This window comes from Periplaneta americana, chromosome 13 (genome assembly GCF_040183065.1).
Source record: "Periplaneta americana isolate PAMFEO1 chromosome 13, P.americana_PAMFEO1_priV1, whole genome shotgun sequence".
NCBI lineage: Eukaryota > Metazoa > Arthropoda > Insecta > Blattodea > Blattidae > Periplaneta > Periplaneta americana.
This window is the reverse complement of record NC_091129.1, coordinates 125,299,508-125,313,117: the sequence shown is the minus strand read 5'-3', so window position 1 is coordinate 125,313,117 and position 13,610 is coordinate 125,299,508. Positions and strand designations below refer to the sequence as shown.

At 32.9% G+C, this 13,610-nt stretch overlaps 1 protein-coding gene across 5 annotated transcripts in view; it reads right to left on the bottom strand.

Annotated features, from left to right (window-relative positions):
- Pten (phosphatase and tensin-like protein) overlaps positions 1 to 13,610 on the bottom strand; it is a 232,732-nt gene that overhangs the window by 172,743 nt on the left and 46,379 nt on the right. Inside the window, exon 11 of one of the 5 annotated variants that reach the window (XM_069844077.1) lies at positions 5,046 to 5,107. The exons of the other annotated variants lie outside the window; for them this stretch is intronic. Within the exon in view, the coding sequence (XP_069700178.1) occupies positions 5,061 to 5,107 (47 nt within the window). The 3' untranslated portion in view covers positions 5,046 to 5,060. Of the gene's footprint in view, positions 1 to 5,045; positions 5,108 to 13,610 lie in introns of those variants that run through there. 5 annotated transcript variants of the gene reach the window in all.

The following is a 13,610-nucleotide window of genomic DNA, read 5'->3' as shown; positions in this document are numbered from 1 at the left end:
TTGAAGAGAAGCAACTAGAAGCATTTGAAATGTGGATATGGAGAAGGATGTAGCATGTGAAATGGACAGACAGTATAAGAAGCAAAGCTGTGTTGGAAAGAGTGGATGAAGAAAGAATGATGCTGAAACTGATCAGAAAGAGGAAAATGAATAGACTGGGTCACTGGTTGAGAAGAAATTTCCTTCTGAAGGATGCACTGGAAGGAATGGTGAATGGGAGAAGATTTCGGGGCAGAAGAAGATATCAGATGATAGACGACATTAAGATATATGGATCATATGAAGAGACAAAGAGGAAGGCAGAAAACAGGAAAGACTGGAAAATGCTGGGTTTGCAGTGGAAGACCTGCCCTTGGGCAGAACACTATGAATGAATGAATGAATGAATATATGAGAAAACTATAAATCCGAACAATAAATTATAAAAAATAAATAAGAACTCAACCACATATTGCACTGAGAAGGAAACTATAATCACTCCTGAGACGAAGTTAATGAACAGGTCTAAGACAAAAGCATCATTTGATCACACTTTGGCATCACAATGCTCAACTCAAAATTCACTCAATTTCTGCCATACATCAACCCAATTAACGAAAACCTCTCATACACTTCCAAAATATTCAAGTCACAGGAAATCTCTGCATTCGTATTTTAAATTAATTGGAGACAAGAAAGAGATACAAAACTTGCATATCACTAAACATATAAGACAAAGTGTAATTTTAAAGAAGCATGCATTGATACACATGCTACATATTCATGAGAAATCAAATTAGAAAAAAATACAACCTTCGCAAATTCTTTCAGAATAAATATATCATGCCTAAGCCTTCATCAGAAACATTCTAAAAAATAGTCAATATAAATATAAAAAAAATATGACAATGCAATTATAAAAATAAAATATTACGGTAAAAGAAAGACTTCATAAACATACTTCTATCCATGAAACAGCATACAGTGAATACAATGTGCTATAATTTATTGAAGACCTCCCTCAAAAGAGGGTGTAAGATCAAATTAATTAAATATGTGGCTTCGGTGGAAAAAGTAATTTTGAAGCATTCATTTATAACAAATGAATGTATCCAATAGCTGAATAAACTTGTATCCTTGATTATTCAAATGGTTCTGCTAATAAATATAGGCCTAACGAAATATGCCCCTGAAATTATTTTCTTTTCTCCTGAAGCGTGTATTACAGATTTGTTGGTTACCCAGTATTCGAGGGAGGTCTTCAATTATAGTTTTCTCAAAAATATGTTTAAATATTGCAGTTAGATTAAAATTATATTTGATGCCAGATTGAGCAGGTAATGAAGGGCCTGTGCAAGTGATCAGAAGTTTATAAAATAAGTCATACAATTTAATAGTTTGGACAACAACTTGGAGGTCATGGAAAATAGTGTAGAATAAATAATAACTGAAAGACATTTCTAAACGATTGCATCAATATTTAAAAGTTCCTATTTCAAAATTCAAAATATATTTAAATCAACTATATGAATTTTGTTTGTCTATATAAATGAAAAATCTGTCCATTAATTCTGGAAATGATAACTTTGAACATTCCTGATAGATGCCAGAATAAATTTCCTAGTTAGTCACTTTCACTACTATCATCTCACTAGTTTTATTTTATGATTTTCCTGCTATATAAACGCCTCACATGCAGTTAAAAATCACATACCAGTGGTTCATATTACGCCTCATAATTGTATACTTTTTAATACTATTTTTCATTCACTATGCAAATTGAAGTCTGGTTAAAATAAGTCAGCTATTTGCAATGAAAATAATTTTCCCATTTAAGAAATCAAAGATGCACCAAGAAGTTAACAAAAATTTAAGCAACACAGAAGCTGCAAAGTCATACTGTATTTCCACACTTCCAAAATGGCGAATTTCTTTAATATCTCGAGTGGTTATAATTTTGAGCAACTTCTAGATCTTTCATGAGCCAGAAAAAATAATTTTATTATGCTTTTACACATGTAAAAGTACAAAACTGTGGCCAGTTTAAGATTATATTACACCAATCTAATGAAGTGGGGCATATAGCAGCACAGTGGTTAAGTCGATTCAGCCTTTAACAGAGAGTTGTTCTTGGGAATAAAGTCAGCAAGCATATAGGACTGACATCACTACTGCTACTAATGTCAACTGTCTGGAAAGGTGACTCCTACTAGCATATGGCCTTCATGCCCAGTAACAGGGATAACTTTATTTTACTTAATCTACTAGGGCATTCGAAAAGTAACGGCAACATTTTTTTTTTAATTGCGTTATTTTACGAAGCTGTATCAACATCTAGGTTATTTAGCGTCTGAATGAAATGAAGGTGATAATGCCGGTGAAATGAATCCAGGGTCCAGCACCGAAAGTTACCCAGCATTTGCTCGTATTGGGTTGAGGGAAAACCCCGGAAAAAACCTCAGCCAGGTAACTTGCTACGACTGGGAATCAAACCCGGGCCACCTGGTTTCGCGGCCAGACGCGCTGACTGTTACTCCACAGGTGTGGACAATGGCAACATTGTTACTGTGTCACACTAAATTTATTTAGGTCACTTGAGACATTATATAATTCAAATATAGTCTCCTGCCATGTCAACAATACGCTGCCAAATTCTTGGAAGATGGCGGACTCCATCTGCAGCAGCATTTCTGGATCTCTCTCTCACTGATCAAACTAAAACTCTTCAGATGTCAAGTCTTGATTGAAAGCGAATGCCTCGCTTCCACCCAACTTGCAGTAGTTCAGTATGGTAGGACTTCTCTCCCACAGGCTTCTTATAATGCTCTAAAGAACTCAGATGCATGTTTTTATCTTGCAACTTGGATTTTTGTGCAGCACCTTTGTTCGTACCTTCAGAACTGTATTGTTTACTACACATCAGAAACAGCCACTGTACTTAAAAAATATGGCTACTTCGAGACTTTCAATATTGCATATTTATGAAACAACTGCTGCTCTCTTATGTAGTAAAGAGATTTCAATAGTCACCACTAGGAGCACTGATTTACAGCATTGTTGCCATTACTTATCGAATGCCCAAGTAATTAAATTAAAAATGACACTGCAAGGCAAATACACCTTAGCTGTTAATTCCATTCCACCAGTGTCAATGCACTGCATGGTGGGACTGTCTTTATCACCAGAACCTAACATTGTACTGCTGAACACGTCCTCAATTATGGCTGTTCAGAAAGAATTAATTGAAATGCTATTGGGAGAATTTACAATCCAAACACGTTCCACTTAGAAGAATATAATAAAGGTAGTTGCACAAACTCGCAACCAGGCCAGAAATCATCACAACTTAAAGGTGGAATAATGGTTAGCATGTCTGACCGTGAAACAAGTGGGGCTGGATTTAAATCTCGGTTGAAGCTGCTATGTTGAGTTATTTTACTATATTTAAAGTTGTCTCATGCATTTGTCTAAGGTGTTTCTGTCCTGTTCTATCCAGAGAAAGTCCCTCATGAACATGTAACATTTTATATCCTTTATTTGTAACATGATTGTAGTGAAATTGTAAATAAATAGGGACTGTAGGAATACGGAGTAGTAAAGGAAATTGTTAGGTTTTGTTATGAATAGGAAATAGTAGAAGATAGGATTAGAAGATAAGCAGGGTTAGATAATAAACGTAGAAATACAGTAAGTAAAAGTATAGTGGATGAACATGGAGGACAAAGTGGATGACAGATGAACAATGTAATGATGAATATATGTCGGTCTTAAATATCTGGTAGTGTAAAAGTTGTAAATAGTGTAAGAACGGGACTGCTGGCCCGAATACAGAAATGTGAAGGACCAGCAGGACCGGAGAGATTAGTGTGAGAATAAACCATATCATATCCTTTATTTTTGTAAGGCCAGACCAGTAGACACGACACTTTCAAAACAATAACTATTATTTCATAAATGTCCATAAATACTCTCTATTCTATTTACAAACTCTCTTGTTCTCTGACATTTGCAAAGCACTTGGTTGTAAAACATTGCAAGTCATATCAACTTTCACTTTGGGTAGATTTTTTTTTTTTTTTTTTTTTTTGTAGAAATCTGAAAAATTTGGTTATTCCATTACATCAATGTGCTTTTGTTTTTGTATCTTTCAGAGTGAGGCAGAAAAGTAGTGACATTGCAATATATATCATAAAAACATTATTTCATTCTTATATAAAACCTCTGGAAATAAATATTTATTTATTCTTTACTTATATTCAGTTACTACCGTTTCCTATCCATGTAATATACAAGATGAATTGTAAGTACTGTCATTAATTTCAGGGGATTATTCTTTGAGATATTTCAAACAAAAAAGTTTAATACAATTATTTTATTCATTTTTGCTTCCTTTTTGAGACAAAAATTATTTTATATCAAACATTTCATAGCATGTTTCAGGAAATTCATTGATTTAATTCCCAATACGCCCAGGCAATTTAAGAGAACAGTGTATTATGATAAAATATATAAAGAGTTTAAGCTTTGTCCTTTAATTGTGCAGAAATTTGATCTGAACAAATGTAACATTTTAAAATTTCTTTTCAGAACAAAAAGTTACATTTGTTCGGATCAAATTTCTGTACATTTAAAGGACATAACTAAAATTCTTTCAATCATTTGTTATCATAAACTGACTGAGCATATCGGGAATTAAATCAATGGCTTTTCCAAAACATGCTATGAAATGTTTATTATAAAACAATTTTTATCTCGAAAAGGAAGCAAAATTGTATTAAACTTCTTAGTTTGAAATATCTGAAAGAATAACCCCCTGAAATTAATTATATTACTTACGGTTCACTCTATATATTACGTTCACATGTTAATCCTAGTTTAATTTGCATATTATGTAAACAATTTCTGAGTGCTTTCAATTATGCATCAATGAACTACATGCAATATGAAATGGAACTGGCAGTCACAAGGCATGAAGTAAGCAATAGTAACATTCCAACAGGCCAAGAACAAAATGAAAGAGCACAGCACTGCAAACATAGCTTTCTTCTTTGTATACATACTTAAGATTGTTTTCCCCATCTTCAGCTTGTTACAATCGCAGAATGTATTACGTACTTCGTTGAAGCTACTGTTAACAAGTAATTCCCAGAATATCCATCACAGAAGTCAAACAACAGTCCTGAGAGCTTTAAAAGTAATGCAGAACAACTTTATTGCTTCAGAGAACGAAATTACAAAATTTCCTGTACTGTTAAGACTTATAATAAGTCAGCAGTGACCAAAGCGGGTATTGTGATTACATTGTGTAATCACAGACATTCAAATGGGTAAGGGGAGTTTTCTGTACATTGCTCTCTGTCTCATTCAATACTAAAGACAAGCAGTGGTGGTATCATGTCACTCTACAAACTTCTGTCTCTACAAGCAGAAAAAGAAAGTTTTGTAACAAACAGAAAAAGGACTTTTTTTTTTGTTCCGCTTTACTCAACGGTTCAATTAGGAGTATTTAGAAGCAATATCAAAAGACATTACAACAAATGTGATGCTGGATACACAGACGTGAAAACGATTATTATTATTATTATTATTATTATTATTATTATTATTATTATTGTTGTTGTTGTTGTTGTTGTTGCTGCTGCTGTTCAGTCAACTTTATAATTTTATTTTTCTATGTGTGCATGAATATTTTTAAGGTCTCTTCCCTTAAAGGATAACATTACTAGGTTATATATCAATTTTAAGCTTTTTAATCTTTAGATGAGGTTAAATATTATTAGTTACTTACTAGTTATTCATTTAATAATAATATCATAGGACAACTTATTCAATATTATGTGCTACTGTAAGAATGGAACGAGCTAATAAACTTCATTACCCCTATGCATAAAACTTTTGCTACTAAGATATTAGCGTTTTTTTTTTTCTTCTACCTATGTGAACAGTTATTTTCACAAGTTACACTTATCCAACACAAAAACAGATTTTGCCTTACAGACGAAAACCTTGTAGTGCAATTGAGAACTGCTAGGTCTAACATTGTCAGACTTTATTTTCTTTTCAGAAAGAGTACACATCAAACACAAAAACAGATTTTGCCTTACAGACGAAAACCTTGTAGTGCAGTTGAGAACTGTCATGTCTAACATTTAGCCAGACTTTGTTTTCTTTTCTGAAAGATGTACAGAAAATAATTCAAGGAAAAGGTTTTGTTTCAAACATTACATTAATATATTTATCAGTTTCAGAAAGTATTTTTTTTTCTTTTTTTTTAACTATTCTTGCAAATGAGGTTTGTTTGTTTGCCTATTAAATTATTCATGTATTAATATGGAATGATTTGCTTCTTTGCAATAACGCTATTGAGTTTAATGCATGATTATAAAAAAGCATATTCTACTAGAGATAGACAGACAGACAGACATAGAATGAGCTACGGAATGATCAGTCCAAACCACCACTGGTTATAGTTTTCACGCCAAGTACCTCTCCTCCATCTCCTTACATCTTAGGCTGTCTTGCATGTAATCACTACCATTCGAATTTTGGTCACCACTGCAGTAAGTAAAAGCAATGTAAATTTAATTTTCTGCTTATAAAAGCTTGATAATGGAACAATGCTGTCTAACATGTAGTAAGAACAGCAGGAAAAATGAAATGCACATATATTTACCTTAATCTTAACCTTCAGGACAAGTGCATTTTGTGTAAATTTTAAAACGGTAGAAAGTCTATCTAAGGGTAGTCTGATTTTTTTTTAAATTTCATTATCATTTTTATAGAAAATAGTAAAAGTGAACCTAGTGCAAGGCAAAATAGACGGTCATCTTGGGCCTCCAGCTAGACAAAAATAGCTTCAGGAACTAAGAATATGTGCACCTCCAAATTTAGATCCCAATATTTAGGAATTGACAAAATATGTAATAGATATTAAATGAAGTGTCCTTTAATGTGTATGTGATATTAAGAATTGTATTAAAATTCCTTTTGCAGTAGCATCAGCAGGAAGATCCTTTTCATAAATTAATCTGACAAAAGCTTGCCTATAGGTCAAGAGAGGTTGGTGACTGTATGTTGAACATCACCTGGCTTGAGAAATTAGATTGTTATTGTTATACTGTAGATCAATTTACTAACACAAAACATAGAAAGCTGACAAGCAAACATTCTGATGGGACAGATAAAAAAAGTTAATTTTTTGTCTTTCACCATGTTAATAATGCCAAAAGAAGTGCTTATACAAATTTTGGCCACTTGACTGCAATTACGAGGGCCGTAAAAAAAGTTCGCCAGGCGCTATTAACAGAAAGAAAACACAATTTCATTTGAAAAATTTATTAGAACAGACACGGCAATTGTTGAGTTATCGTTAAACATATTCCTCATGAGAACTGAGACATCTGTCATATCACAGGATCGACAGAGAGGTGCAGACGACTGTCACACACTGGTTCCGATCCCAGGCGGCTGACTTCTATGACCCAAGGACACAAAAATTAATCCCATGGTATGACAAATGTCTCAATTCCAGTGGGGATATGCTGACAAATAGCGCAACAACTGCTGTTTCTGTTTCAATAAATCTTTCCATTCAATTGTGCTTTATTTCTGTAAACGGACCCAGGGAAAATAACTTTCTGGACGGCCTCGTAATTGCGGTTGAGTGGCCAAAATTTGTATAAGCACTTGTTTTGACATTATTAACATGGTGGAAGAAAAATATTTAACTCTTTTATCTGTCCCCATCACAATGTTTGCTTGTGAGAAAAAATTCTGTTAATTGTACAACCCATACAAAAATGTTTTGCTGCATTTTATGTCAACTACTGAAGTACAAAAAAAGTTCTTTTTCTTGTCACATGACTTTCATCTGAAGTCTCGTAAGCTTTAGAACCGTGTATGGAATGTCAAGTACATTTCTTGCATAATCTACAACATTTTATCTAGTCTTTGGAAAGAAATCTGCTTCCCAGGGTTTAGAAAGAAATTCTGAGCCTCATTTATTTCGTTTTATGTATAACTGGAAGAGCTCCTAGTTAAACAAAAATTCCTCATCCAACATTGTTCAGTCAGCAGCAAAGAGCTTATATGGATTACCTCATTTTCTACTACAGTAGAATCTCTCTTGACTGGCACCAAACGGACCAGGCTAGTACCGGATACGAGATTTTGCTGAATAATTGGATAAATACCTGTATATAAAAAAAAGTTCGTATTTCATTGTGTCAAATGTTGAAACTGCAGCCATCATCATCGTCATACATGGCATGACAGCCCATTATGGACCCTAGCCTTCTTCAGAATGTCCCTTCCAGACTTCTCTATTTGCTGCTAAATTCTTCCAATTTCTAATTTTACTAATTCTAATATCCTGCAAGACATCATCTTCCCATCTTAATTTCGGTCTTCCAACCTTTCTTGTTTGTAATGGTAGTGTCATATAGATCTTTTTAACAGTTTTATTATTGTCCATACATGTCAAATGTCCAGCCCAGGCCAATCTATTAATTTTAATATACTTCACTAAGTCAGGTTCCTTACATAATTCATACAATTCACAATTTCTCCTTCTTCTCCAAGTATCACCTTATTTCACAGCCCCAAAAATAGTTCTTAGTATCTTTCTTTCAAAAGTAGCCAGAGATTTGTCATCTGATTTTAAAAGAGTCCAAGTTTCTAATGCATATGTAATTACTAGTCTTATAAAAGTTTTATAAATCAGTAGTTTGGTTTTCTTTGTTATTAAATGTGATCTAAGATATTTTCTAAGTCCAAAGAAACATCTATGTGATCTAAGATATTTTCTAAGTCCAAAGAAACATCTATTTGCAGCTAATATGCATTTTTGAATTCCTATATGGCTGTCATTCTTAAAGTAATTTCTAAGCCCAAATATTTAAACGTATGAACAGTCTGGAATTTGTATGAACCTATTACAATATGCAATGGATAATATGTACATTCCTTACTGGAAGATGGCATATATTTAGTCTTAGAAACTGCAGCCATGTGAAACTTATTTCTCCATCACTTGATCATAATTGAATAAACATAAAAACTGTGTGCATTTCCTTTATTAGAACACATCACACAACATAAATAATACATTAATTATTTTAGGTTCGAATATTCACTGAAAATTAAAGTTTGTGCGAACTTCCTAATGTGGCAACACTGATGGCCCAGACTGGCAATGTGGCAGATTTAAACTTTTTTTTTTTGGCCCAGCCAAAAGTAGTATTGCCGGTTATTTGGGTGACAGTTACGAGGGATTTTACTGTACTTCTTTTTGGTCCAGACAGGAATTGAATTTTCTGCTTTCACATATAAAGATGTAGCACTCTAAATAAATAAATCACAAAATTAATAAATTTATTTCAAAGTTCCTTAAATTTTTTGCATTAATGATTAAGTTAATACTGCCAACTTCAAACAATGTAGTACAATTAAGGCAACGAAGTTTTCCAATAAGCCGATTTCTATACAATGTGTTTATTTTATTGTGTGTGTGTGTGTGTGTGTGTGTGTGTGTGCGTGCGTGCATGCGCGCGCACACATGTGAATGTACATGAGTATAATTATATATGTATGAATGTATGTATGTATGTATGTATGTATGCCCTACAAACAGTTCTTTAAAAGGAATGCTCAAATTATCCATTTCATAATACAATGTTTTATATAAATTAAGTATGTTACATTTTCAAAAAAGGTCAACAAAATTCAACAGAATACAGATAAAGAACATATTGTGACGCTATGCGATTTTAGGATTTCAAAGTGATTGTGTTCAGGAATTACATCATGTCCTGGAACTTAACATTTCCGACATTTCAAAAAATTGTGTACAGGTATCATCTTCAGAGCAATATAGTAAGACATAAAGAAGTCACTACTCTATTAGACTCATTAAGTCTGGCAACTCCAAAAAACTGGGCATGTGGTTAATCATGCTTGTGTATCTGCTATACAAATATTGGGATCAAATGAACCACCCAAAAAAAAAAAAAGAAACACGAAAATATATGCCCAATATACATCTTGTAATAGCTTTATATTTTAAAAAATTATCTGAGGTAGGTGTTGTTTGGACTAATCAGATACAATGGGCCCTCTCCAGATCTTAGTATATGGCCCTAATGATGGAACATGTATGCAGCTGAAAAACGTTGGACATGTTAAATTACAGCACACGGAATACATAAAAGTTTATTTCTGGGTATTTTAAATAGTACATAATAGCTACTACAAATATATGAAGTTCAAAGGATTCAAGAGAAAGGAATTATTCCCTAAATTTTGGTGTAAGACCACTTGTTTTCTCATAGAAAAGGAAGGGAGCAGTTGATTTATTAAATAATACACTACCAACTACAATAACAACTTAACATTATATGAGAAAAGTGGAAAACTGAAAGGATGTGGAGACAGAGGTTGTTGAAAGAACCAAAGAACCAGACATAATGCCACAATACTCCTGGAAACCTGGTACCAAGGATAACACCAGATTTTCAACAGTTGAAAGCAAGGAGAGGAGAAAAATATATTCTATTATAAACGTCATAAATATAATGGGACTGTGAACTACAGACTGAAGATAAGAAATGACAATCATGATAAAGATCAAATAAGACAAAAAAACTTACGAAGTTTCTCTTCCAAATTTATTCTTCACAGAAGAAATTTTTATAATTTGTAAGGTCTTTTTCCTTTCTTACAAATGCATAACTTTTAATAAATTTTAGTGATGTAAACTGTATGCATGATCTACTGTCGGTAGACGATACAACTAATACTCCTACAAATGACGAAATAAAAGAAATGTTCTTTTCCATTTTAGTGCTAAGGATAGTTTTTTTTTTCCTTTTTTTTTTTTTTTTTTTTTTTTAAATCCGATGTTTTCTGAAAAAGTTAAATAAAATTATATGTAGGGAGACATTAGAACTAAATTCGAAACTAAACAGCTCATGTAAAATTATATCTTTAGAATGAATAATTTCTCTCAGCAGACCAATGAACACAGTGTATTTATATGCTCACTAAATACCTAGGCCATTCTAGCAGTCTCTGTAAAGGTGAAAGGAGAAGAGCGTCCACAACATTAAACACCTATCCTAATGCAGGAATTTGTATTACTGTGCAAACTTCTCAGCATTTTCACAATGCCACAAAAAAGTGTTTGTCATTTTCACTCAGAATATATAAAGAAAACTTGTGGTGCGCTGTTGCCTTTAACATATTTAGGAAATTAATTTTCATTACAACTAATATTAAGTATAATATGTTTACACTGTGTTTCAATCCTGACAGTCTTTACTTGGTCTGTTAATAGAGTGGAAATTTTCATGGCTAATAGAGCGTAGCTTTAATAAATTCAAGTGTCCCTTGTTTCCTATCCACTGGTTTTCGTGGAGTTTCCTTGCATTCCATCATACACTAGTCTTTACTTAAGTTTTATCTTCTTTTTACAAAAAAACTAACCAGTAAAACGACTTGTTTGGTAAGATGATGGAATATTCGACTAAACAATGTATTTTTGTGAGGTACCTAGTTGCATCTATTTGAAACAAAAAGTATCACTGATTAACTGTTAAGTTATTTAAATTAATAAATAACGACTTCACTGTGTTAATATTTTAAATAATGATGTTATTGTACTTGATTGACTAGTTTCAATGTTATTTTCATCATCTGCTGAATCCTAGTGAGCTCCTGGTTTCCTGTTATGGCTTCAATACTCTAGAATACGAAATTTATAGACACACAAAAACACACCCACAACACATCCTAAACACTCAATTGAATTTCAGAACACACATCCTTCTCGATACAATCATGAACACACTCCACCATAACAGGAAACCAGAAGACAGCGCTGGAACTCACTAGGATTCAGCAGATGATGAAAATAACTTCGAAATTAGTCAATCACATACAATAACATCATTATTTAAAATGTTAACTCAGTGAAGTCGTTATTTATTAATTTAAATAACTTAACAGTTAATCAGTTATTATGTGAGTGTTAAAAGAGTGTATGGGCTATTCCATCTCAAATCAACCGAAATACAGAAAAAATTGACCTTGCAATTTTTAAATACAATGAAACTTTTTCTCTCCGTTGACAACTGTGATACAATGCTTTGTGCAAAGTTTGAGGCATCAGAATTTCATAGCGTTTAAATTAAAAATATTTAAATTTATCGTATTTTCATAAAATTAGCAACTTTACACTGTTGTGGCTCCAAAACCCTTTCACCCAATGATCAAAATCATGGTTTACTTTGATGCTGAGAAATTAAAGTTTATAGTGACATCTAAACAGTTTTTCTTACTTTTTATGGAAATGGAGAAATTTAGATTTTTCTTCATTGAGTCGCCTTTGCCCACGAAAAAATATTTTTAAAATATATGGTTAGATTCCGCATTGAAAGTACAAATAAACACATATTTTTGATAAGAAAGTATTGAAAATATCAAATAAAGAAAATAAATAGTACGCGCGTGAACTAACCAGCTGACTGTGAGGCAGGATTTAGCCCAGACAAGCAAGGCCAGGAGACAAACACGTGATGTTTCGTCTAGTAGCGCATAGCTGGGTTAGCTTTATCACAAGTTTTCATAAACACAGGAGTAAAATGACGCCCAACGCTTGCTTATCTTCAGCTCTCGGCCAATGCTTTCTGTACTGGGCCATTCAAGTCCAGGCGTGTGAAATTAATTTATTTAATACTCTCGAAACTTATTGCCGAGTCACTAAGCAAACAATGTCGAATCCCTCTTAATAATGCAAGTTTTTCTCAATTTTTTTCACATTTTTACAAATGGGCAAAAAGCCTAAAAGTAAGTAAAATCGGATTATCTGTCTCTCTGTATACAATAAAAATAAGGATTACTTCTTATCATAACCTACCAAATGTCAGCTTCAAAATGAGCTCCCGTTCAATGTTCTGCAGTAAATGGTTCTAGAGTTCTGAACGCTGAAAGAGGCTTGTTTTTATAAAATACGCTAAATTTGTCGCTCAATAGTACAAAAACTGTTTGACTTTCGATAGTGAAAATGTACTGTCCTCAGCACCTTGTATAAATAGGTAAAAAATTAGAGTATTAAAAAAATGCGAGGTTTTTTACTGATCGATTTCATATGGAATAGCCCGTATACAAGAATGAAAGACAAAAAGTATATAAATTCAAACCTCGAACCCTAGTGAACTTAAAACATGAGATAACTTTAGCAATTAATAACATTTGCTAAGAGAGCTTCAAAGAATAAATTAACGTTACTTTAGTCAATGTTAACTGTGTACAGACAAGATGCAAATTAATTTGCAACACAGCATCTTGAAGATAATGGTGAGTGAATATTGTACATTTATTTTACATTTTATTATAATGTAATCTTAAAACTGCTGCCAGTAACCTACGCAGAAGTCATCATGGAAAACCCTGTTTGTCGACAGACCAAACAAAAACTGCCATGTTTTGACCATACTGCATATAGTTTAGCCTAATTTAATGGCATCTTAGAGTTAATAATAGAATACTTAAAGGGAACTGTTAATAGGCTCACGTCACAGCAGATAGATAAATATAAAAAAATTAACTGTCCACACTAACTTGTAAGGTTGCGA